Source organism: Diprion similis, chromosome 6, assembly GCF_021155765.1.
Source record: "Diprion similis isolate iyDipSimi1 chromosome 6, iyDipSimi1.1, whole genome shotgun sequence".
NCBI lineage: Eukaryota > Metazoa > Arthropoda > Insecta > Hymenoptera > Diprionidae > Diprion > Diprion similis.
The window spans coordinates 16,574,360-16,601,708 of NC_060110.1; the positions used below are offsets into that span (position 1 = coordinate 16,574,360).

Below are 27,349 nucleotides of genomic sequence, written 5' to 3' on the forward strand. Positions count from 1 at the left end.
TATAGTCACGGTGGTAATATGGAAATATTGTTTCGTCTTGTTGGAGATATTTGATTTTTCATCACAATTTTAACTATGGCAGTTTTAATTACAGGTCAGGCTGACAGTTACCGATGTATCGATCACTACGAGTCAAAAATTATTTTTTTTCGTGCAAAAAATATATTCGTTATATCTAAGCCTTCTATATGTTATTTAACAGAGATATTTCACGTCGCGTTGTCTCGATCAAGGTCCAATCACTTTCAATTTTTATTAGACGTATCTTGTATATTCCGAAATACATACCAAGTAACTCGAAACGAAATCTACGTATTTGGCATTTGATCAGCATACAATCATTGCACGAATATTTTACTCCTATATCTGGTATAATGTTCCTCCAATGACACAAGTAATCGACAAGTATTATACATACATTTACGGCCCATTGGTATAATAATATATACGTAGAAACATTCAATTAATACAAGAATAATTACCGGTACATATCTACATATTAATGATTTTTTTTACAATCATATTGCAAGCCGCAATCTGAAAGAGTGCTAGAAACAGAATGTGCGAGCTAGTATGACGTTTAGAGCAAAAAGTCATCAATGCCAAGGCTTGTACCCACGCAAATGACAACAGATGTCTGAGGTACCGGTTTGTGATCTGCACTAATTATTATAATTACGTAATAATTCTAGAGCTACATAAACGGCTGTACACAAGGTATTTAAATTGTTGATAATAAACTCGTTCCGACTTGCGAAATGTACGTGTATATATAGGCATTATACATATAGTGTATATTATATAATACGAGTGTATATGTATACGTATCTGAGAGATTGTCACAAAATTTTTTCTTCATTCTCCGTTTATACGCTAACAAGCAATTCGATGTACTAGTTTGAGGGTTTGTCAGAGTTGTTTGGTTGTATTATGTAATGTTGATCGTGCACGTGGATAGCAGGGTATTGAATCGGAAACGGGGAAGCGAACCCAGTAAACCAAAACTAATTGAAAACGGGGAAGTGAAACCAGTAAACCAAAACGAATTAGAAATAATTCATCGCGACATACTCCAATCCCGTTCTGCCGGAAATTCGAACTGGGAATTCTATCAAATTTTTTCTTCAATTTTATGGATACTGGAAAATTAAATGTTGCACTTGCTTTTTTCATTCACGATAAGTTCAGGTAAATTTCAATGGCCTACATTATTATTGGAGTTATTAGGAATAATTATTGATTAAATTCTATTTTTAAAGAAATTTTGTATTCTTATAATAATTTCCATATTCGAATAAAGGAACGGGATTCCTTGGAATGCAGAATTTGTAAATCGTCTCATTTCATTTTGGTTTACTGAGAAATGTTGCAAAAAATCGAAGACTATAATAACACAGGGTTCCAAAAATTGGTAAATGACAGAATGCAAATAAACGCGATGAAACCATTAATCGGACTCGAAATAGAGTCAAGTATATCTAAATGTTTTCTAACTCCGAGCGATATTCTTCGCAAGAGTTAACTATCGCTACTGAGACTATAGATGAAGCAATGATTTAATTTTTTTTATTTATCTTGGGTTCTGACTTTTTCTTTTAATATTAATATCACAGGTCTGTTTGTATTTCGATTATAACAGCGAAACAGAGTCTGGATAATCCGATAACGAGCTCAAGAACGTTTTAATTAATGATACTTTGCTACGTCTCTACATTTTATAAGAAGGCTTATGTGCTTTATTTTCTCACTTTCAATTAGCGATTATTTACATTCTGCTATATACCTGCAGAAAATAAGAGTTAATTAAAAATAGCTCGACCGATTATTTTCAAATTTAATTAAAGTCGGATACTGTAAGTGTCATCGCATGTTCAAACGCTGATGCTGAAATGATTACAGGGTTTACCGGACGAGGCAACTGGCAGAAAGTTTCAATGGCCACAGATTTACGTGCACCGTTGAACAGCCTGTTACTAAATTCGTTTCTTTATCAGAAAAATTCAGAGAAATGTACGAATGTACTGAAAAAGATTGTTGATATCTTGAATTATCTCAACAGTTTTGCCAATCGCCAAGCTTCAGCTGCATACATCCAATATCCTACAACTAAAGCGGTCATTTACAGGATATAATTAAGGATCAGCTGTATTGATGAATTAGTTCCCCTGCCATCTTAAGGTTATCTTCGAATGATACTATAGATTTAAAAAAAAAACTAATAATAATTGTTCTTTTTTTTTCATTATTTTTCATCGAGGCACTGTCGTATTTTGTCTATTCTAATACGAAGTCTATTCCACATGATGCCGTGCTACGGTAAACTTTCATCGTTATTGAGAAGAAGTATATAATTATATAATGTATACCTATTAAATATTTCATTTACAATTCATGACGTTGGGCTCCGTTAATAAAATACTATATTCAATTCCATCTTCACCTTATTGACTAGAGTTTAGATCATGTATAAGTATTAGGGTGGTGGTCCCTGATTTCCAATATATAATTCTAACCCCTGGAAACAATAGATAATGACGAAAAAATAGTATGTGAATTATTTCACATTTTTAGCTTAGTTGGAAAGGGTGCTGAAATCGATTTGTAGTTAAAAATAAAAAAGAATCCTCAATTTTTGAATTAGCAGGAACAATACTATTGGCAAATTCATTTCATTTGATTCGAAAATTTGAAACTGGAAAAAAAATCTGAATCTTCGAGTGAAAAAGAATAAAACTGTTGTTTAATTAATTCTATTCTGAGTTTGCTCGGAAATTCCCCATTTTTTCTAATTGAATAGAACGAATTGAACAATAGCTCACTTTGTTAAATCGAAAAATGTTTATTAAAAATCATTTTTACGTAGATTACAGCACCTTTTTCAATCAAGCAGAGATACTGAATTAATTTTCGGCATTATCTATCGACTCCAGGGGTGAGAAGTATGTGTTGGGGATACCGACCACCCTAATAAGTATACATCCATGAGGGCGTAGCTACTTTGGCTACGACGTATCTGTGTGTAAGATCATCTGGATCATATCTTTGCAAATGTATTCTTCGAAAATGCTACGTGTTCTTGGACGAATCCTCTTACAAGAAATATATCTGCTTACATGTGTGAATATAAACCATTTGAACACGAATTTTGAAAGTCAATCAGAGAGTTTTATATAATTACAGACTGTACTGAAATTGAAATTACATTAATTCTGATTATTTTATTAATTCTTCTTTTCAACCACTGTGCAAGGCTGCAAAAAAACAGAGAGTCAAGGCTGGTAAATTGAATGTCAATTTTTCAGCCATCAACCGAGTTCTCATTAACAACCTTATAGAAATATGTTCACTGCACATGCATATATGGCTGGAACTTAAGATTAGCAATACCATGTAACATATATATGACGTGGTGTACTACAAAAATCGTACAAATGCGTTCTACGTGAAAGAAGTTCGACATTATATTTAGGTGGCTATGTGACTTCGATTTTCTAACGACTTTTCACATGGTACAAATTTTTTCGGCCTCGGTCCATCCGGCATCTCAAGTTTCTCTATACACACATACACCTATGCAGATACAAGTAATTGCCTTTCTGACTTCAGATGTTTCTCAAACAAGTAGATTTCCAGGAGAGCTGCTCCGAGTCACGCATTATGAGAAATTTCCGAATTTCCAGGCTGCTGACTCGAACTCTGAGGTGAGCGTGTGTGGCAGATGAAAATGTTATTGACGTTTCTCGCCGTGTCCCGGATGTTGGTCAAACGTCTTCTCGCTCTGCAGCCGGATGAACCGAGCCCGCCTCAGCCACTGTGCGAATGCTTACCCCTGAATAATTCGGATCCCATTCTGCGCGGTCACAATGGTGCCAAGCTTTTGCCTCTCTTGGCTAGTCGGATTTCCAACCAAGTATACGGGGTCACCGATAACAGCAGCATCGACGCCAAGCCGAGAATGCGAATCCGCGTGCAGACAAGTCCGTGCAAGCCAAGTGCCAGAGCCAATCCCAGCCATCGCCAGAACAGCGAAGTCGAGAGAGGGGCTTGCCACGTGCTGGGATATAGTCTCTGCAGTAGAGCTGGAAGCGACAAAGTTGAGGAAAGTTGGAAAATTATTCGTCGTGCAGAGCTCTTCTGTCGTTGAGGGAAATTTCATTATTTATAGTTACTATAAGATATGAGTAAAATTCACGTTGTTACAATAACGGATGAAAATCTGTTGAACTTACATGAACATGTGACATATTTTCGGCTTATTGCAACATTGAATCTCTGAAGCATTGGATCAACACCAACTTCAAATTATAAAAATATTGCAGCACGAGTCAACATTGTCGAAAAGATTATTTAGTAAGACATACTTATAGATTTTCTGATTACAACTGCAAAACTCATTTTCATTTTGTACTCCGAAGAATTGTATGTCTCGATTGTGGAAACAATGATAATAATCGAGAACTGTGAAGCAGCCACGACATTTCCCTCGATTTGATGATCTCTGAGTGTAGATCATTTTGATAAATCTTGCACGTATAGTCACTTACTGTAAATCAAGGTTTCCCAAATCGCATTGCAGACGCCCCAGGCAGCGGAAATAACGTGAAAAAGAGCCGGATCGTCGCCGGCAGGTCTCCAAGCCACGAGGACGAGAAGCAGGCAAGCATGAAATGCTAATCCGACCACTGTAATGGGAAATGGAAGTCAGTAAACGGGGAAACCGGAGGCAAATCGGTGGAGGGTGATTACCGCGATTTACCTTCGCGGATGGAATTTTTGTGCCGGATCTTACCCAGCTGGTTTAATGAAGCCTGATACTATTAATCGCTCATTTCCCGAAACGGAAATTACCTTCCCTCCAAGAAATTTAATACCCGGGTTATAGAATATAATTTTTATCTGATCCCTCAGACTTTTTAGGAGTTGCCATAAGAATGGCAAATAATTACGATTCATCATTACCCACAGATCACCATCGTTAATTAATATTCATACGGAGCCTCGCAAATTCAGTCAATCAGGGTATTCCAATCCTGAACGCGGTTACTTAGCGTAACAGTGATTTTTTCAGAACGAAGATTGATACCTTTCGTGACAATCTAAGAACCTCCTGGAGATTATACCTGTGTTTATGTACAGAAACAAAAACTGGGAAGCAAGGAAAGAATTAAAAAAGGCTTTCACGTTGATGGCAGATTAGTAAAAAGACCGAAGCTTTACTTTATTTTAACGAATAATTAATACACGGCATTAACTCATTGCTTTCACCATTCAGCCTAGAGAATTTTACTTACTGAAGAACTCGTTTTCAGTGATGAAATTAGAAGTATCCCGGAGTTTGAAAACAATACACCGAGGATTTGAGAACTGCAGATATTTTGTCACAAAAGTAGGTACAAAGCGCCAAGTCTTTGTCTTTTGGTCGGACATTTCATCGTTCTCATTGTTAGATATAAGTATTTGAATTGTTCCGCACAATACACCACAAGCTGTGCAGAAATTAACTCTGCAAAAAAATTTCAAGAGCTTCGGCGCAGCCATGGAAGAAGAGTCTGTTTCAAAGTGCGTGAAACAAATATTATATCTGCAGTTGAAACTTGTGAATCGGTTAAAGCAACTCCATTTCACCAAGAGTATCACATATCGATGAATTCTTGGTAGGAAAAAAACTGGACAGCGTATTTTACGAATGCCCCCAAAATCAAGACTAGCTTCAGAGGGTGCATGAAAATCAGTTTAACAGTAAGTATAAATTATACTTTTGATAAGCCAGACATGTTTTGTCATCGTACCCCATAATTATTACTTACAGTTCAAGCAAGGCGGTGGAAATTTGTGTATGTGAGTATCATAAATAGCTGGAAGCACTTACCAACGACGAAGTATCTTCTAATGTGTCTGAGCAGCATCGAGAGTGTGACCCCAGCAATCGCCTGCAGCAGGGCCAGACTCAAAAAACTGAGAGTGACCGTCCCTGCACCTCCCAGGGCGCAAACGACGTAAGCCTGCCGGTGGAACAAGCGGATTTAACGAGTACTTCGAAAGAGGAAATTGGCAGGAAAGTGCATTAACTTAACGCTTGTAACGTTGCTCGATGTATAGATTCTATATTGGACGAAGGGTTGCAGGAACGCAACCCTTCTGTTGATCCAAATGCGGAAAGCTGTTTGGTTTGATCGGCCGTTAAGAGTGAGAACCATTCAAGCATTATATGCATCTGAAAACCTACGATTCGATTTTTCCTCGCAAGATTTAACTATGTACTGTGACGTGGCATTTTCTACCCCGTCACATGGTTTAAATATCGCACTATTTATTTTCAGAATGTCGCTTAAAAGTAACGAAAAGACGTCTGAGGCCAATACTCCAATAAGAACGACTAATTAATTTCTAAATGAGACCTATTTATTAAGCTAATTCCTATCTTTTTTTATGATCTTTGTATCGCACTACGAGAAATATCTTCAAAAACATCGCTTCGAGGTAACCCTCCCACATATCGCTCGACAGATCGATAATTCAATATATGTCAACGTGGGGGGAGAAGACACTCAGAAATGGATTAACGCTCGTCTATACCTGTTGACCCGTACCACGTGACCCTCTGGCCCAATTATAGATCACCAAATACGGGAAGAGGATCACGTGACAAAATCTCGCCGAAAATTGACCGGGATCGTCAGGATCGCCGCTCGTCTCTTCTCATTCTACGTTCAGCTAGTCGAACCTACAGACGTGCTTTCGTGTATTCTAATATCGCTATTTTTCGCTTATTCTTTCGATTCAGTGCTCTTCTTCTCTCTATCAGCTTTCTTCTATATTGGTAAGTGAAGTTTTCTTTCTATTCTGTGAAACCAGGAATTTACTTGCATTATATCTTTTTCTTTCCTTTTCTTACCTATTATCGATTCTTTCTTATCTCGCAGTTTGCTCTGCGTGAGCCACGTGGGATCATATCGTATTCTCTTATTATCTCACATTTTATTCTCTTTTATTATCTAATATTGCAAGTAATTTCGCAACTGGTTAGTTTAGTATTAAATTGTAGTGACTATTATATATTTCCTAGATTTCATCCTGTTTGGAAGGATTTTCTGATGTCGCTGAGTAGCAGCGCTTTACTTATGCTTGAGTAGAATATCTTTGATTACATTGTGTTATTTGAATTTTTTATCTATTGTTCTCAGTAGTGATTGGTAACTTAATTAGCTTATAAAGACTCTAATTTTGTCTCTTATTCCGTTTCTAGTTATCTGATCACTATTTTCTCTTTATCTCGTTTATAATTTCTCAAAATCGTTTCTTTGATTTCCTAATAGTTTGTCACGTTACAGTACATTTGATGAATATTCATAGAATCCTTATCTCGTAATCGTCTGATATGCCTGTTCCATCTGTAAATTATTAGTATAAAGTGAACTAAATGAGGGAACGAATTACCAAGTTTCATTATTCTACGGCCAATCGGATATCGCCTATCTTTGTTTTGGTCAGTTATCGCACGGCACTTCATATCGACGTGAGGATTTTTGGTCACGTGAATAAATTGGTCCCATTTCGCTGGGATCAATGGTTCAAAAGACATACCCAAAAAAGGAAAAAATCTTTCAGTATAATTTCCTCGACTATTTATCCAATGATATTTTTCCTGCATTTATCTGTCGATCCCAGTTACCGTAGCAATGTAAGTACTCGAGGTTCTTGGTCACAAAGAGCACAAGCATACTCACCTCCATAAAATCAGCGAACATGAAGCCTTGCTCGAGGCCAATAAAAAGTGCCAGGGGGGTGGCCAACTGGAGTCGAGGGTCCTGGAAGGCAGTCTTGATCGCCCGGAGCCAGTGCTCGGTACTCGAGTGTTCGCTGACGGTCTGAGGTTCCTTCATCCGCGAGTCCAAGAGCCCGCAAGAGATGGCCAAGGCAAGTACGCTGAGGCCAAGCCAGACACTGAGCATTATGGTGGAGGTGCTATGCGGCACGGTGGGAACGAGCATCATGCTCTCGTTGTAGAAGTAATTCTCCTCGGGGCAGTACTCGGCCCCGCAAAAGTCCTCGATCTCGCCGTCGATCCCCGCGGGAGGTGTTGGGTCGGTGATCTTTACGAGGATAGCCGCGACCAGGCAGCCTGTTGAAAAATTGTAAGAAAATGGGTGGAGGTGGTAGAAAAAATTAAACTAAAATTGGATTGCAGAAGAGGTTGAAATCCCTGCACCGACCTACGGCGAGGCCCATGTCCTCTGCGAGTCTCAGGCCTCGGCTGAGCCGCCGGAGATGACATTCGCGCCTTGTCTCGTCGGGGTCCTCGGGGTCCGAGCTGACCAGACTCAGTCTCGCCGCTGATATGTTCACCTGAGATGTTCGCGCCAGAAAACAGGGGCTTACCCAGGCCCCGAGCAGCACGTAGCCCGGTACCAGGAGGTACCACTCGGGGTAGAGATGCACCCCGACGAAGATGCTCGTCACCAGGTGCCCCAAGCACAGTGTCAGGTTCGTGTTCACCCGCTGGACGATTATCGGGGCGAAACAGGACGTCAGAGTCGCCGTCGCGAAGAGGAGCGCCAGCAGGACCGGACCCAGATGAGAGTTGAAGGCTCCCAGGCCGGCCTGCAGGGGGAACATCGGCAGCATCGCCGCTGATGCGGCTGCGTGACCGAGGAGGAGTGCGGCGCAGTGTCTGAGCACCGCCTTCCTCGGGGGCCGCGGTCCAGCGGGGGTCGAGCGGACGGCGGCTATCAGCCTCCGGACCGAAGACGCTCCAGCGGAAGAGCTCATCGACTCTCGGCGACGCCAAGCCAGACCGGAAGTCCTCGCCGAGCGGCAAGAGATCGGGGAGTACGTCGCCATGTGCTGCTAAAATGAAGGGGATTTTCTTCATCGTGCGATTACAGGTGTAATAACGTTCTTATGGCTTGTGACTGTGGGGATGGAGACGCGATTTCAACCGTTAACAATGTTGGCTTTCAGCTCCCGAAGCGCACCGTTCAGGCAAGACAAACATCTCGTGTACGTGATATTTTCATCCTAAGAGGCTCAGGGAGCAATCGACTCTCGCCTCTACGCTATAGATCAGAAATTTCCTGTTTTTGTACAGGATTTAACCCCTTTACGCGGAAGACCTCAGCCTGGTTATTTCGGGCAAAATATTTTCCCTCGGTCGAACAGACGACGAAGGTTGTCCTTCGTGAAAAACCAATTATTCGAAACTCTTATTCTTCGCCAATGTACTTTTCAACAATTCCTGCGCGATGCATATTCAACTTTAATATTGAAAATCTCTCGGTATACTTGTGAAAGTGACTTATTTCCAAATAGGTAATGGGTAATACAGGTAGAAACCAAAGAAAGTTCCGTTGCAAAGAGGCTTTTCCCTGGTGATAAAAAAAAGCAGACACCATCCTTGTTTCACGTTGCTTGTTACTTGGTGCTGTCGCAACGGCACGTGACGGTACAACAATAAACCTGAATGGGATGCTGAAAGCGGGTGGGAAACCCTTGTAATTACTTGCGGCGAGAGTCGCACCTCGAGCATCGCGTCGTTGTCCCATAACGCGTTGTGATGGTGGCCGCTGCTCCTCGCCCGTCGGTGGGTATGCATTAAGAGTGGCGGTTGCGGGGGAAGCCTTATGGGTCCGAGGCCTCCAATGGGAGCTGGCCGATGTACGGGACTCTCCAGCTTCTCCCTTGACAGCTCATGAAGATTCGGCAGTGACCCCATGGCGTGATTCGATTAGATTATTATTTTCCTAATGGTCCCGGAAGCATCGTGATCAGACTGGATCGTCGAGGAAAGTAGTTGGATTATTTCGAATATCGTGGCTCGACATTGCCGGACCTGAAACATACAGAAATATCGAGAAACGTTTTTGATTGATTTGAGTGATTCGAAATATCGGCCCGATTCGAAGCACCGCATATTATTTACTATTGCAAAAGGAAAATATGTATGTCTGCAACAAAGCAAACGCTATACGCATATGTACCCAGCGTGGGTGCGGCGAGAACTTCAACGATTCAACCAGTCATGTCGATGAAAAAGGAGGCGTGGAACTTAGTTCAGCGGATACTTGTTCGCTCGGCATGCAAATCGGTTTCACGAAGACATGAATAATATCGGGGCTGAAAGAGGAATTAATTGACCTAAGAGATAAAGGGAAATATTTTTCATAATGACCATTCGCATTTTCCTTTTGTTTTTTGTATAGTATAAAAAATGTATAAAAATTTACGCGAAGGTTACTAGTTGACTAATATTTTACGCAATCAATGCAATTCTGGTGCTCTTAGAAAATGGGATTCCTTATATAGCGATTGGTTGATTCAAAATTGATCAACCAGGCTTCTGGCTTACAGCGTAGGTGCTACCAAGCCTTAAAAATTGCCAGCTCCGGGAAACCCTTCGTGATATAACATGTTCGACGTGGGTTTTTTCCACGTAACACACAGGAAAGACACGAACCCAATAAATAAATGCAATGGAGTATAGCTGTTGCCGCGATAAATCAGATCACGCGGGTGAGAACCTTGGCAGAGATCTTGTTGTTAGGCGATCGTTGCAGCTGTACTGTCGGGTTTTTATCAGAAGTTGTAAAACATCTCGCAGCGAATGGAAAACTGCGGATAGCCTTGCTTTTAAACATTAGCGGCACTACTTGCATAGACCATTTGCAAATTGCGATATATAGGTATCTGCAGGAGTTACAGTTTCGATGCTCGGTAATCCGTATACACAAGGGTGGCGCAAAAAAACCGAATTTTTTTTTTTTTTTGAGTCTCGTGTGACAAAATGTTAGTTTTTGATGTTTTGAGAGCCCACTTCAAAGGACAGCTCAAAAAAAAATTTTAAGAGGTCGCTCTAAGTTTTTTAAAATGTCAAAACTCGTAAAAAAAGTAAATTAAAAAAATTATATTTTCAGTATTTTGTTTGATTTTTAATTCATGTCGTGGTGTATTGTTATCGATTCTTTCTTAATAAATTAAAGAAAAAAAATTTATGAAATTTTAATATGAATATTAAAAGGTCGCTCGAAAAGATCTAAAGAAATGCACTAAAAAATTGAAAAAAAACTTATGAGCGACCTTTCAAAATTCAAATTTCGAACTGAAACTGTCGGAAACTTTTTTTTTTTGTCTTTAAAAGTATACCGTAACGAGAAAAAATTTAAAAAAAAAATCGATTTTTCACGATTTCTGACGTTTTAGAAAATGTGGAGCGACTTCTAAAAAAATTTTTTTGAATTGTCCTTTGCAGTGGGTTCTTAAAACATCAAAACACCCTAATATACACACATATCAACAACTCGAATCTCGAGATTTCACGAGGTGAGTGATAAAAATGGTCAGTCGCACGACTTCTTTGTAACACAGCAACAATATCACCGCACAATTGAAAGCAAATAAAAATACGCATAGACATCATCTTCCACCATTCTCTGAACCAGCTTACACGTATAATAGTCGGATTCACCAAATTATTGACGCCTGTTACAGGCTGTTGACCAGGACAACGCAAAGCAGACAATAACGAGCACGTTTTCAAAAGTTTTTGCGCACAGTAAGTCGGAAAAAAGGGTCTAGCAGGCTATACGGGGGCGCGTGTAAAATGATGAAAGCTACTGGCTGACAGCATCAAACAATTTCATAGGTGATTGCTTTGCCTGAAGCGAGACTGCGTTGAGGTATGCAAAATTTTTTAACTTGGGGCGCAATCCAGTCAAGGTAGCTGCGGTGTAGACTGATATTTTCTCAACTTGATATATTAATTATTATTCCAACCATATTCAGAGGCGTTTTTGAGCGGTCGGTCAGTTTGAAAGGATTTTTTCATCTGCAATTCGCTTTTATTTAGCATGCTGAAGTCTTGTTCGAAGAATGGAAATTTGGTTATCAAACTGAGACTTATATACAGAAATGCCAGAAGTAAGAGTATATCAGAGTTTTTTCAACTCTCTTTGAAGAACTTAATTTTCGGAGCTTGATTATCCAGAACATGTACCGGTAAATATCCTTACTTATTTCAATACAGACTTTAATTTCTTCTCTACAAAATAATATCAAATTCGCATCTTTGCGCCCGCTTTTATCCAAGTCGTTCGAGCGGCGACGTACTTCCAATCCTGATTAAATTTTGAAATACCGGTGAACCGGGGTAATAAAACAGAGATATTAGAATATCTTCCGGAGCCTTTCGTTCGGGTAAAGCAAAATTGGGCGAGGAACATTCACGTCATTCAATGTGAAGTGAAGCGATATTACACCCCCACTTGTCTGTCATATTTCTCATCTCCCATGAAAATCGTATCGTCGAGGACAAGTAAAATGGTCCCAACGCTTCGCCTTAAAAACTTGTTTGCCCTACCCACTGAGCCAGGAACAGGATGCATAATTGATTTGTTACGGTTGAACGACACGTTATGATCTCATTAAATACCGTCGGATCAACTTGCGAATATTATGCAATAGAAAAGAAACATTTATTTGCTCAAAACAGACCATATTTCGCAATGAATAATTTTCAACAACGTTATAACCTTTTCATAAATTGATTCATAATGTATGAGTATGTGAATAAAAAATAGGTGCCACTACCGAAGTTTCGATTGACTAATTTCCGTGACTGTGTGCTCTGATAAATATTACCGTGAGATCGTTAATTACATGCTTATAAATCATCAGTGACGCGAGCGCAAAATACACGGTAGTGTTAAAGGAACGATTACACCGCGCGGTGACAAGTAATCGCAGTAAATCACCAATCTATATCCCACCTCGTGACAATGCGACCTTGACTCTCAACTGTGAGCTTCTCACGGGAACATGTCGATCCGCGCTTTAGTCACGCAATTTTGTCAGCGGAACATTTAAGCTCGATATTAATTTCCTACCCCTTGACTGATGTGGATACCCTACTTGAGCCCCTGCCTACCAGAATCGGTATGTGCAAAGGTATATATAGGCGGTGGTCACATATGAGAATATCTTTTCAGAAATGGTAATACCTACATTGCAGACGTGAAACGTAACTTCGGTTACCTGTCTGCTGGCGTTGAGCCACCAGTTTCACAGAAAGCTCCCGGGATCGTCTGTTCAAGGTACGACTGATTCCCGGGAACAAGCCGCACCCACATTGATTCTGATTTAGAACCGAGCAAGCGTTACGCAGGGCCCACGCAACGTCGTTTACTGTGAAAATATCACCCTCACGTCCCGCTTGAAAAGCACCCTTTGGAGGGACCTGGGGGTACGTCGCTACCGCGTACGAGGAAACTTGTCAGATTCTTTTTATCTCGTATTTCTCCTCTCACGGAGGTACGTGATGCTTCTAGGTTGAGATCGAACATCTGAAAAATATGGACAAAGGTAGAAGCTTTTTTTTTCAAAGTTATTGCCTTGCAGTGTCACTTATTGTCTGTATGTGACAAGTTATCCGATCACTTGAACAGAAGAAGATTATCGCATCATGGACAAAAGTCCTGTAACTAAACCGCGAACAATTTTGACAGTGTTTGGAGATATGCTTGGCCTGGGAAAACTGGTGTATTCCATAAGGGTGAGTTTGACTCTCTCATATCACTGACGGAACTATCTGCTTGGCATTTTTCATACATTACCACAATCCGAGGAATACCCAACAAAATATCGAGGACGTCATTGCCAGACAAGAATGCTATGGACTGCCCTTATAAAATAGAGATACGAACCGCGTAATTTCGCCACGGACTTCCGGACTCGTAGGATCTTCCGGAGAAAAAGCAAACAACGTCTGATCTCTGTAGTGCGAAACAGTTTTTTCCTCGTTCAAAATTCCACCGGCTGTTCCGGTTCCGAATGAATTCCTTGCCTCCGGCTGTTACACGTATCTCCTAACGACGAATACGACTCGGATCGTGCGACCATGAACGTGGACTACCGGGTGACAGGCGTGAAATAAAAGGCCCGAAGCCGGCGTCGACGTGGAGTAAAGGCACGTGCAGACGCTGGAGCTGATCATCGCCGCGGTTGCGCAACACCTCGTGTTCGGGGTTCTGCTTCGGCTGCCGGCCAATCAGGATCACCCGATTTGAATCGAGCACTTTGAAGTGCTCTTTTTAGGTGAATGAGGACGGCGGAATGCTTTATTCGCCCTTTCCGGCTCATCAAGCGATCCGGCAGTTTTCGAGGATCTTCGAAGGCTGAGTGCCTGTAGTTTCATTCGACGCCGGGTCTGAAGCCGTTCTTCTGAGGAGCAATGAGTTCAACGCTTTTCAGAACTTTCAATAAAAATTCCGGCTGATTGACGTTCCTCCCAAACTGCTGCGGCAGCTGAATTGATATAACCAATTCATCGCACGATCACCAGGATAGCTTTTAGGACCTGAGAGTCAGCTTTTGTCGCCATCGTGTCATCCATTGTCGGAATCCACTATGACATTCGTTATAACGCGTGTTGATTAATTGAATTCGCCATGTTTTCAAACAAAGCACCTGCCGGGCTAGAGTGACAGTCCAATCCGTTGTTCCAGACTCGATAACCGCTGTGTTTTTCGATCCAGTAGCCGTAATAGCTGCGAATACCAAGGTTGTAATTGGAAAAAAAAAGTATTGCATTGTCATCCGATAATCAGTATAAACAAAAGGTGAACAGCGGTTATCGCGATAAATGAAGCGGTACAAAACGTACAGCTTGAAACAACACGGTGTTGTGTTATACACGATAATTGTAAATACGTAACACTTTTTCTTGACGTTTTTATACCGCTCTCATCATTACTATAACAGTCTACACCAGCGACAAACGCATTGGAGCGAGCGATTCGTAATTGGTCTGATCCCGCAAAAGTCGGTATTAATATCGCCACGGAATCCACCACCAGCTGCTGTGCACCCTCTCGAAAATCATGACCCGCACGTCGTAAAGATTCCCGGGATTCCCGAGCAATTTAATACACTTCGAGGCGAATGGCGGGCTCGAATCCCCCCTTAGGGAGCGTTCCGAAGACCTCTGAATCTTCGAGGACCTTCAGGGTATACCTACGTATATCGATTGGGGGGGGGGGGGGGGGGGGGGGGGGGGGGGGTGAAACGAGCGTTAAGTTTCTAGGTAGGTAATTTGTTCTCCGCTTTGGCCTCGCTCATCACGAGGGCGAAGGAACCCTAATACAAGTCTCCTTGCCCTCAGACTAGCTTTTTCCTTATACTTACCGGATATGAGAGAGGGTGACTCCAGAATATTTAAAGAGGGCGTGAGCAGACGTATCTCCTTATAATCAAACGATTTGCTCTCGTCGAAGCGTAGCGCGTCTTTTCCGACACGTACCGAGGTGGTGATTTGCCTTTATTGAAGAATGGGTTCCTCAGATTTTGTTTAGTGTATGTGTGTTAATATGTTTGTTAATGTGTGTGTGTAATTGTAATTGCATAGACAATGGATGTGTGACTGGTCACCTGGAACGAGACACCGCGGGCTATGTCCTCAGTCACGCATCAGCTTAGATATAGATCCGACGTATTAGATCATCAATAAGACTAACGATCGTTTATTCATAACGTGAATTTCAAATATTACAAATTGGCTTTCACTACTTTTTTTTTTTTTGCCCTCTCAATTGCCTTAATATCCCCTTCGTTGGCATTTTATAACGTAGTCTAGTAACATTATACCGACTGTTTTGTAGAATAATGTGATAGGATCTAACTTGTTGACGAGTATTCGTTCGGGAACAATTATCGCGTGCAGGTATTGCGTTATGGGCGTGGCAAGTTTGTTCCGCTTGATGCATTCGAGTGGTAATCAATTGTAAATTATTTAAATTGAGGAAATTTTTCTTCCGAAGTAAAGTTGTTTGCTGAGATCGGTTTGGCGCGAAACAACGTCGGGCATACTTCATCTGCCATTTCTTTTAAACAAACTGAAGAAATGAGACACGGGATTTATCGCCGAAGCGTATGACGTGCCGTGAGGTTTGAAAAAAGATTCTTGAGGGGTGTTTCAAGAACCGTATAAACAGTTTGACAAACGGCACCTTAATAATTGCCTAAAACTTCTTAGGTGATTGCGTAGTCTACAACCCCGACTATTTTGCAGACTTTAATCCGATTACCGAGGCGACATCTTCGTTACAACTAATGGCACAAAGTTCTGGTGTAGCTGCTTGATTCATTATAACTTTGAACAAATACGTGTACGAGAAAAACAAGAGTCAAGTACAAATCGATTGCTCACAACGTCACACGAGCAAAGTGGCAGTTCTCGCTTGTATTTACGGCTCAGACAATTTGATACAACCTCGGGCAAATTTTTCTTCTTGATTAGCATCAACGCTGGCTTGACATTCCGCCTCAGGTATATACACCGCTATTGTTCCTCCTACTCCTAATGTACAGCTGAAATGTGAACGAGTAATGGCGGACATAACAGGCGCCACAACAGTACATGATATAATAAATGTATCACGTGATACTTTTGCTCGAGAAATCTTGATCCTTCCGCATACCGCAACGAGGCGGCAACGGAACTCTATGTAATATAATTAATTCTTAGTATAATGAAGCGTGAAATTCGCATGCGGCTAGAGAAAATTTACTTTGTCGGTTTATAGGGGAAGTATTTGACCTTGTTTGGTCGAGTTTCGACTGTATTCTAAATTGTATCAACCCACCAATTGCACGTTCTAAATTGTGATTATTTGCCTTTGAAAATTACACCTTGAGCAACCATCGTCCCGTCGATGTATAGTTACGATAATTCAGAATGGCCATGGCTTGGCTGTACGAGATAAGTTCATAAAATTTTTCCATTGTAGATCAAAACAGCATAAGTATCAGTCGTGATATATCGAGAAATGCAGGAAATAAGACAATGTCTTTATTGAATGATCCCTGAGGTCGCCCTATTTTCAAAACATGCTAAACTCAATTTTGCCACCTCATCCACGAAGTCAACAAAGTTATCCATCTCAATTTACTGCAATTTACTTCAATTTCTTCCATCGGCTGTTTTTAGCTATAAACCAACTTCGTGACTCGCATCGGTCTGAAATTGAACGACATTCAGGGTTTATTACATATACACGCGAACTGATGAAAAAGAGCTCACATTCCTGTTGCAACGCCTCTTTGAAGTCGCACGACAATTCCACGCGTTTATTTTTTCATTCTCTGTAATTTCATTTTTATCTCACAATTCAACAGTTCATGGCTGCCTCCGTATTTCTCACACGCAATGCTCATGTGACTAGAGCTCTGTCATCTCATCGTGGATTACGTGATAAATTGTTCGTGATTCGGCAACGGCCAAGTCTCACCCGAAACTCCATTTCAGTTGCCTGACTTGATCTAAGGAAACCGTCAAACGTATGAGTTATTTCTTCTTTTCCGGTGAGACTCAATTTTTGAAATCATCTTTTCGCCCGTCTAAACAAAGTATATCATACCCAGTGTCTCGTTTTAACTATATGACTTCGTTTCTTATCATACGCTTATAGCCGAACAATGCTCTCTCCTATTATAAAGTTGTCGTTTTGTAGACAGTTGAAATGATCGTTAAGAGTAACACGTTTTTTCTTTTCTCAGCTAAGGCAATGTAACTTTATTACATTCTGGCTCACAGCCGGTTACTTTGCTCATGTAAGTATCTACGCCAAGCACCTCAGCGGTATCTTTTGATGATGAGAGACTCACCCAGCTATGAGATTTTACTCGTAAATGAGGCTGCGAGCTTGTTCGCACAATGAATGTGGTTCAAAGCCAGCGAGCTGTGGGTGGTATACAAATTGTGCCACACCTCTAAGTACGACGTGTTAATTTTATGCGCAAATTTTGTTCATTGTCACCATTTTTTTCCCTCTTTCTTCTTCAGGATGAAATGTCAAGGACTTAGTGACATTGCGAATTGAATCAAATACGTGTACCAGGTCGAAATTCACTTAATAAAATGTAATACGGTAATTCAACGTAATAGTGTTGAAATTTTGTTTACAAATCACGAGCTGCTATCGCGATTAGCAGTCTTATCGTCAACTCCGGAGGGCTAGCTAATGACGCGATTGCATACTCGACTCTTCCGGGCTTCAAATGTCAAGAGAAAAGAACAAAACTAATCCCAATTAATCAAGCAGAAAACCTCCGATATCACATCCGGAAATTCAAGGTTGGTGAATTTAAAGAGAATGAAACAGCGAAGCACTGATAGGACTCCGCTGTTGTGGGTGTAGCTGGAGCCAAGGTGGACCAGTTTTCATTTTCAGAAGGAGATATCGAGTGGACCAGCGGGTTTATTCATGACGGAACGTGGCGGATATTGATTGTAGTAGGTACGTGTAGCAGTAACGGAAGTGCTAACAACCGCAGCACCGGAATAGCTTCGGGCGATTAAACAATACGGCGCACGATCCGTCCATGGATCACAGGTTTATACCGAGATAACCGACGTGCCGTTGCTCGGACACGAATCCTGGTCAGTCTCAATTTGCTCACTTAAAGTCCGGACGGTGTGCTAAATCCTGGAGACGACCTCCTCAATTGTTGTTCGGAATTTATTGGGGACCATCCCCATGGTCTGGAGAATTTCCAGCGCGTTATTCAGTTCTAAAGACACTTTGTGTGTCCGAACAACGCTCTGTTCGGGGTGAAACTATAAGTAAGTTTAGAAACAGCGTGAAAATTCTTGCAACGATTTGGTGTGGAAGCCGGCTGGCTAAGTCGTCATAAAGTTTTCTGGAGATGGCTAAAGTTGAACGGACTAACAGGAGCTTGGGTTATTCGGTGCAATTTCTGTTGGGAAATTCTTCTTTGTCTAACTCCATAATTTAATGTACCTACAGCAATTTTTCTTTCAGATGACCGATGTCACGGTGCAGAGATGAGAAGGGAAGTTGCTGCTGTGACGGCAATGTTTCACTGAAGATTTAAGACACAAGATGACCCCGTACTATATAGGACTTTGTCTGCTTTTATAGAATCACATTTTATCACCGACTACCCGCATCTTTCCCAAGACTAATTGCGAATATCAACAAAAGCTTTCAGTTTCATCGAGCAAAAAGACTTGCTATACAACCCTATTAATTATACATATATTCACCGTTGCTGTATAATCAAGCTAATGTGAACAAACAACGAATTAATTACCAAACGTGATTACGAACCGTTTGAAACTCTACATTTCCAGAAACCCAATATCACGATTATTTCACTGTCTCTCCACCTCTCTTGATCTCTCAACAGTTCGTGTAGTAATAATTATTTACCTAGGTACTTACTCGTTGCGTGAAAATTATAATAAATATGTAAAGATTAATGGTTTTACTCGCTCTTTACAGCGTGCGGTGTGTAAGTAGTTTATGATCGTAACCCCGCAGTGTTAACGTGCGTAAATCTTGATTGATTCATGTGTTAAACGATCGCGTAGCCGCAGTAAAATCATTGTCATGCATGACTGGAGAACGAAGGCTATCCGTCGATGAGCAACTTCTAGGATGAGATAGATAATGTTGTTTGTTTGTATCAAGTGCGAACGATCGAGAAGAAACAATGTTATTAAGCACTGACTAGAACATCCACAGCCCCGCAGTGAAGCCATCATGCCGAGAGTGGTGGAGGTGGGTGGGCTAATGCATTTCCCCCATTCTTATTCCTACCCTTATATTGACCACTCAAACCTCATTGCTGAGGCCGTTGATATTCGCCATTAACGAACAGCTAGTTTACAAATAAGTCAGGCAGCTCAGTGTCAGCCGAAGTATGCAAAGGACAAACAGCATCGTTATAATAAAAATCGAAGTGTCTGCAGATGCAGGGTGAGAATTTTTAAGATATAACCAGTATTTTATACGCAATAACAAATCAATTACAATTTTCGTGAATTCGACAGATTACTCACAGTTCGTTAAGGAATTAAATGTCTTTTTCGTAATGTGTAATCAGTTGTGATTGCAAAGTGAGAATTGATGCTTATACTTTTGGCCCTCACGCCTTGAAAATAAAAATTGTTCTTCCGATCGAAAAATATTGAATATCCTCGAAGGTTCGATCAGACCGAATACCCGATGCCTTTTACTCCGTCTATTTTTTTTAAGTATTCGTAACACTCGAATGATGCCTGGACGATCGCGTATTTCGTTTGGACGCGGTCAATAACTTTGTTTGAAAAAGTCATTCATTCTGGCGTCGCTTTTTTTTATCCTGATAGGAAATACATTTAACTTCGTATTTGTTCGGTGCATCGGCTTCCGTCAATTACGAGCGGAATACTGATTCGGGGTAAAAACGCATCCATTTATCTCTGCGTTATTCAAACGACACAGCGAATCCCATCCATATTAATCCATATTCTTGACTCGGAATAAGCAGAGCTGAACGCTGCGGTCAATATGCTTCATCGTAATTCAGGATGAATAATTTTTGCAACATCACTAATATTTCTCGAGATTCTAGCATTCGCAATTTTATTCTATTTCCGATCCCAGCAACGATTCTTCTCGAGATAAACGGTTTACTGACAAAGATTCACAATTCTAATCAGGACTTGAAGTAGAATAAACAAAATTAGAAGCAATCGTAGAAGCATTTCCTTATTTTCAAAAAACTCTGCGTATCGGCAGAGGTAGCTTAAATTAAAAAAAAAAAAGAGAACTGCAAACAACATTGATGGCTGATCTCCGAATATTTTTAAACACATGCAACAATTGAAAAATTTTAATGCCTACGCAGTCGATTAAAAAGTAAAAAAATTAAACATATCTAGGATCGGATAAAAAGTATAATTAATGTAATAACAATATCACTTTTCTTCCCTCTAAGCGTGGGTGAAAAATTAAATCCTCGGGGTGTAAAAATTGACGGAGATTCAGGTTACATTTTTTATACTTAAATATAAGCTCACTCGACGCATCAAGATTAGGTATAATCTCCTCGAATTACATGGAACAAATTTCGTCCAAAACGTGTTTCCGCGCTCCTCAGTGAGATCAGTAGCTCTATATGTATAATATACATTAGGCCTTAAAATTTTCGCGGTATCTTAAGTCAATAATCCCAGCATCTTGTACTATATAAAACCGCGTCCATTTCAATGAATATTTTGCACTCATAAATGAGTAAGTGGGCTTAATACATTTGCAAGTCAGTCGACCTCCGCTAATGATTCTTTTCGTGAGAGACCTTAAAAGCAAGCACCGAAATTTGCATTCGTCGTTACTTGTTTGTTGATGGTTTTAACCACTCAATCCAATTTTTACCCAAAATATGAAATATATGAAAAATGACCATTTTTTCACAAATTTCATTTTTTCATGAATATAAAAATTTTAAGGAATTTTTTTTGATAATTCAATATTTCTGAAGAGGAATTTGAACTGCGGGAATTGATTTTACAATTTTAAGGAATATTTAAAAATACGCCTTTAAAAAAAAATATCGATTCTATTTATTCAGTTCTAAAAATTCATGTCCACCCTTGAAAGCCTAAAGATCTATTTTAAAATCTCGCCTACAGAAATTTCTATTCAACACTGCGTGCTTCACGTCGATGTAACCAATTGCTACTATCTAGAAATATTAAGTAAAAATCACTTACATCACGGATGATTTAGTTTATGGATAACAAGGTCATGAAGCCGCGGCCTCGAACCAACGACCACGTGACAGTTCAAGTCGCGTCGTTTACCAGTTTCCGATTATTTTTTTTTTTTATCATATATGACTATACTTGTACCTGTACCTAATCTTCTGACCGTTTTCGTGTAAACATCAACAATGCAAGTCAGGAAGAAAAAATCCAATCTTAGAATAACATAATAGCGAAAGAAATGAGCAGAATGCGTGACCGTTTCCGCGCATTGCAGGTGCGATATTTGCGCTCAGCAACCGCGACGGGATCCCGGATAAGACGTTTTGCGGAAAGGGAAAACGACGATCGAACAAATTAGTCACGAAGGATTATAACGCAGATTCAGACGACGAACCTTCGCTCATTGTCGCTCACTCGTGAACTGGATTATCGAATGATTTCCTTCCGCGTGTAATAATTATATTTAAGGGGGAGTAAAAAAGTTCATATTAATCCAATAATGAATCAGCAAAATTTAGAATCGGTAAATTAATGCCAGAGATAAAGCGGATCCTGTGCTGCACGATGGACTTTCTTACTTTCCGCAACTTTTTACACGAAATTAAGAGAAGAAACTAATTAATAACTTTTTCAGTGAAACTTTGTCGCGGGAAGCGTCAAAGTTTGTCGGGTGAACAGGATTAGCTGATCATGTTCTCGTTATGTTTTACGAGCCTTAAACACCTTTTCCACCCAATGATCACTCTGCTTTGGGAACTTTTTTTTATGAGAACATAAAATGAAATGGAAAAAAAATATATATATTATCCGCAGATAGGTAAACTAAAAACCGGCTAGTCTATCGAGAGCAACTTCAAAACCACGAGAAAATTTGTATACATCAAAGCATCTTAGGAAGTATAATTATTGGATCATAGAACTTTTTGGACGTTCCGTCTCTCCCAGTTATACGTGATAAAAATGTAAAACACATTTTCCCGTGATCAATGGCTGCCAGAGTTAATTATTGGGGACTGGCTGGTGACTTGTAGGCGAAAAATTTAGCTGTTGAATCTGTAAAGTGGAAATTTATTCGACTCTGTGAGAATTAATCTTGTTAATCGCGGTTCTTGCTACTTCTACGGAATTTTAAAACGAATAATTTTCAATCGTTCATTTATCGACGTTCTTTTATTTGATAAAATCAACCTCTTTGTAAAAATAGAGCCAACGAAAATACAATTCCACACAATGAGCCTTTTTGATTGTAAATCCTGCCTAATGAAGAAAAAAAAGAAGAAAAACTCAAAAAGGAAGAAGAGAATTGAGTATCATTAAGCATAATGAATGTGCAGAAAATTGGGAAGTTTTTGTAATCCTTAGGCACAATTTATCCCAGTTTGAGGATGTTGATTGATTGTGTGAACCGTTGATGTAGTAACAGTGGACCGATTCTGCGCTCAAGATTTCGTCGACTTTGTCGAGTAGAATGAATTGTGAATTGATCGCCGGCAGCGTGCAGGGACAATAACAATTCCTTGTCAAACGCACGTCCGCAGTTGTCAGAGCCAGGTTATATTCCGTAATTCGCAAAGCAAATTATAACGGGTATTATATAAATTTTCACTCCGTTATACGAATCGCGGTAAGACTAGGCGCAGCTTAACGTTAAACCCGCGTTGTACGATGACAATTCCTCATTAAAAAGCTGTCCGTAGTTGCCACTTCCGGTTTATCACATCCACAAAGAAAATGGTCGACGCGTAGCCTCGAGAGCGAAGTGGACGAGGCCGCGAATATGATACCAGAAATTGTTCACTCGAAAAAGGGAGCTAAAATGAAAGCTGGATTTATTCCGCCACAGTTCTGCCGCTACTGGGACAGTCAAGAAACGTATTTTAGCACGAATTCTTTCTTCAAGCATATAATAATTTCTATTCAACTGTAATAATAAAGCCAAATAATTCAGGGAGGAAGCCCTCGAGGATTGTTGTTCTGAATTAACTCAAGCCACGAGGGCGATTTGCTTGGGTGGAAATATTGCGAGTTGAATATTTATAAATTGTGAAACGAATTCTGAGCTTTCCGCATGTCGTTGGAGGTCGATTTTTTATACTCATTATTCTTCACGTTGAATAAAATTAGATTTCCGAATCATTTGAGAATTTTGATACGAACTCTGAAGGAACGGCAGAATATTCAATGCCGTGCGATTGCTTTCATTTTGATTTATACCTTCATGGCATCGAAATACGAAACTGTTGATCGTCAACAACGATAAATGCGGGGTAAAGATATTGTCGTAACTCAAGCTCCGTCGTTCGTCCACTGAACGCTCCATTAACCAGCACTATCGTATATTCACTCTATAGTGTAAAAGAGTTAAACCATGGGTAAATCGTGCAGCTGAAGTCCAGCAGTGAGGATGAAAGAAAAATCTATTACCCACGTATAATATCGCGACTATACAATCCAAATTTAAATTCAATCTGTAGCCGGTTTTCCTGAAATTCGAATTGAACTGATCCACCTTGCGCGTAAAGTATTCTCCGAATGAACTGCAATCATTGCAGGTTTCGCGACTTCGTCCAATTAAGCCAATTAAATTTTGCGTATCTATACAGCTCGAGTTACCGATGAAGTAAACACGCGTTTTCATTACATACTTCAAGTAAGTACATAGATACTCGACATCTATCAACCTCGTTAATCTCTTTCTAATTGCGAAGTATCTCAAGGACCTGTTGAATTAAATTTTCAAGAAAGAAACAAATTCGGTTACTTTCGAAGGACGCATCGCGCAGTTAGGATCATGCTTAAACCGAACACGCAGTATTTCTAATTGGTGTTCGACCTAAAAGATAAACTTCAGGATGTGCCCGGAAATGGAAGGATCAGATTTTAGGAATGAGAAACATCGGATCACCGAATTGCCCATTCCGTCCAGCCGTAATTGTAAATAATCTGTGTCTGAGTTGAGGGATAGTGACTGCTTGCCTAGAGGCTGGGTCAAGGATTTTCACGAGCAATTTCGTTAATCCAATCTCACTGTCACACCAATACTACGTGCTGCAAAGGTCCCGGCGCCAATACACAACTGCTATAGAAGCAAATGTGAAATATAGACGGAACACTGAAGCGAGGTTTGCCTATCGATTGCGTCTACAGGTGTGTCCTGCTCCTTGCTTGCCCTTGTAAATACGGAGTATCGTGGACCAGCCGACTACAAGTAAAGATAATTATCCCGCCGTACAAGTGAATCATTGAATATCATCGCCGTGCTGGACGTATGCTAAAAATTTTCAAAGTTTTACAGTTTTACTGCTCGAAAAGATTTGATATGTCTTTTTTTTTGTTTTTTTTTTTTTATCAGTACCAAATTCGTCAAGTTGATTGTTTTTTCTTTTGATATTCAATGTTTCAGACATCGTTTTTATCGCGGCATTTATCTTCATGCTTTGTTACAATAATATTACAAACACACCATATCGCCAATTTCTTCTCGCAGTTGTATCCTGAAACGTCGCAGAATTTCGAAGACAATTTACCGATTCCCTCTTATTGGTAGAATCAGTTGAAACCAAGTGCATGCAAAACTGTTTCTGTGATACAACCAGTCACGTGGTGTAAGTATTCGACAGGGCATACATGCTGCATAAACGTCCGTTCATTCGATGACGTAGCCGACGTGGGACAAACCAATTACCTAATTAACTGCAAAAGTTATCGATGCGGATTTTTGACTAACAAGCATGTTGACTTATGCAAATTGGAAGGTAAAAGGTAGAGAAAAAGTAACTAATGATTAAACCATGCTGTGCTAGATGTTCCTAGAACATTTATTGCAATAGAATTGCAACGTGCAATCAAGTGAGTTGAAAGCCATCGAATTGCATGCTGAAACTGTTGAAAAAAAAAAAAAAAAATTGTAGATGATGTGATAATGCTGCCTTTTATAACTCACTCTGATCCTACGCGGTCTGCAAACTTTCAAACCACTTGGCTTCTGTCAAACTTCGGAAGAGTTTCAAGATTTATGGTTGAAACTGGGATGAACATTTCATCGCAGAATCTGCTCAGCGATGTCGCTTAACCCTTCTTCGCCACCTCCTCGATCAGATTTACGCTCGAGATTTAAATAAATTTTTTCTTTTTTCTTTCTTTTTCCGTCTCGCGTTAAAAAGTAGCTCCCTAGCGTATTTCCGTTTTGATTTTCTACGAAAGGCGAGCTACCGCCATAGAAAAAACTGCGGTTATTCCGAAGAGAGACAAAAATAAGTAATACGACACATAATGTAGCAGGTAATTCGAAGTTTGAAAAAAAAATATCACAACGAGACACAAGGCTGAATTTCTTTTGAACAATTTTTACGGAAATACTTGCTTTACGTAAGAGTGTTGTTCGCCTCAAGGTAAATCTGTCCAGTTTCACGTTCACCGTTGATGTTCTGGACGCTGTATATCAGGTCCTCGGAAAAAAATTTATGACAAGAAAAAAATAAAAAGTGATAAAAAAAAAAAAAAAAAAAAATACCCGTCAGGCAAGACGGTATGCGAATTTTGAAATCTTCACCGTCGCCACGCCGCGTTCCACGCTGAAGAGTAAGAATCAACACATCGACCCCTGCAGACTCGGGTAAAAAATAAAGTTGGGACTTTGATAGCGATTAATCTCTATACGCACCGACGATGTGCTTGGAATTACCGGCGTGTACCGGAGGTCTCACCAGCACTCGCGGTGCCGAAACAAGACCAGTTTACCCGCGACCGCGACGAGAGCGAACAGCACGGAGCGCAGACCGAGAATCCGCGTGTTAACTGGGTGAGGGTAGTTTCCAAACAGAAGAGGAAGAGAGGGCTGAAGGCCAGCTGGCCCAGGGGTGGCTAAGGGAGGCTGCGGGTGGTCGTTGGGTTCGTTCGGCAGCCCCCGTCCTCCCCTCTTTGCCGCCTCTCGGCTTCTCCTACTGTGCCTGCTGTCCTCTGCCTCCACCACCACCACCATCTCCACCTCCTCCCACGGGTCGATATCGACGAGAGTGCGTACTCCCGTCCCGATCCTTAAGGCTCTGTCGCGCTCAATGAAATCGAGCCGTCCGGGTACATAGGTGCATATTCTGTTCCCCAGAAACGGCGAGATCCAATGAGTTCCGATACGCCTATGCTGCGGTAATCCGACATGGTAATTTTCCCCCCGGCTATTCGTGCGTGCAAAGCCTGCGGGCTTTGTTACATACATGCGGAAAATCAGCAGCTGACGACACGGTAAGCCGAATTTAAAAAAAAAAAATTTTACAGCGATTATATGGTCGTATAAATTGCAGGATATTCATTGTGGGTCGCGTCATGGGTTTGAAGATGTATAAAAATAGAGGATCATAGAAATTGTTGTGTGGACGGACAAACATCGTTGATGACCAATCACCGAAAAAACACTGCAGAAATAGATCCCGCAGGATTATTCGTGGATGGTGTAAATTATGATCCGTCTTATGATCCACCTTAAGCTCCTTAATTTAGACCGATATTATAAATATAGCATAGACCGCAAACTTTGGTGGGATGTGAAAAAAATTTCATGCAATTTTTGTTCGCCGATATATTTATTACAATATATTTGCAAGGATGGAGTACTTTTTAAACTCCTCTCGAAATTAAAATTTTGCAGTTTCAGCTGATTTTCAAACAGCAACAATCTTTGAAATTTTTTTTCTCAATGTTTATAAGTTCTTTAACTTATAACTGCCGGTATACTTATTATCGTGATAAAACTTTTACATTTCATCAATCGCAGAATTTTTCATTCGGCTATGCTTGGATGATATTTGTAGA

At 40.4% G+C, this 27,349-nt stretch overlaps 1 protein-coding gene and 1 long non-coding RNA gene across 3 annotated transcripts; one reads left to right on the forward strand and one right to left on the reverse strand.

The window, feature by feature from the left end:
- Nucleotides 1-529: 529 nt before the first annotated feature.
- LOC124407366 lies at nt 530-8,768 on the forward strand. Its single transcript, XR_006929307.1, has 3 exons — nt 530-790; nt 2,005-2,010; nt 8,757-8,768. It is a non-coding gene; the product is annotated as an uncharacterized LOC124407366 (long non-coding RNA).
- Nucleotides 2,911-25,645, reverse strand: LOC124407363 (protein unc-93 homolog A). 2 transcript variants are annotated; one of them, XM_046883437.1, is made up of 8 exons: nt 10,224-10,680; nt 9,518-9,829; nt 8,214-8,847; nt 7,728-8,122; nt 5,870-6,002; nt 5,292-5,549; nt 4,545-4,682; nt 2,911-4,079 (listed from the first exon to the last, which is right to left on the reverse strand). In XM_046883437.1, the coding sequence occupies exons 2-8, from the start codon at nt 9,710-9,712 to the stop codon at nt 3,859-3,861; spliced, it is 1,974 nt and encodes a 657-aa protein (XP_046739393.1). In that variant the 5' UTR covers nt 9,713-9,829; nt 10,224-10,680; the 3' UTR covers nt 2,911-3,858. The 2 variants fall into 2 exon arrangements, with proteins under 2 accessions (XP_046739393.1, XP_046739394.1); XM_046883438.1 differs by lacking the exons at nt 5,292-5,549; nt 10,224-10,680 and adding an exon at nt 25,485-25,645.
- Between the last annotated feature and the right edge of the window lie 1,704 nt (nt 25,646-27,349).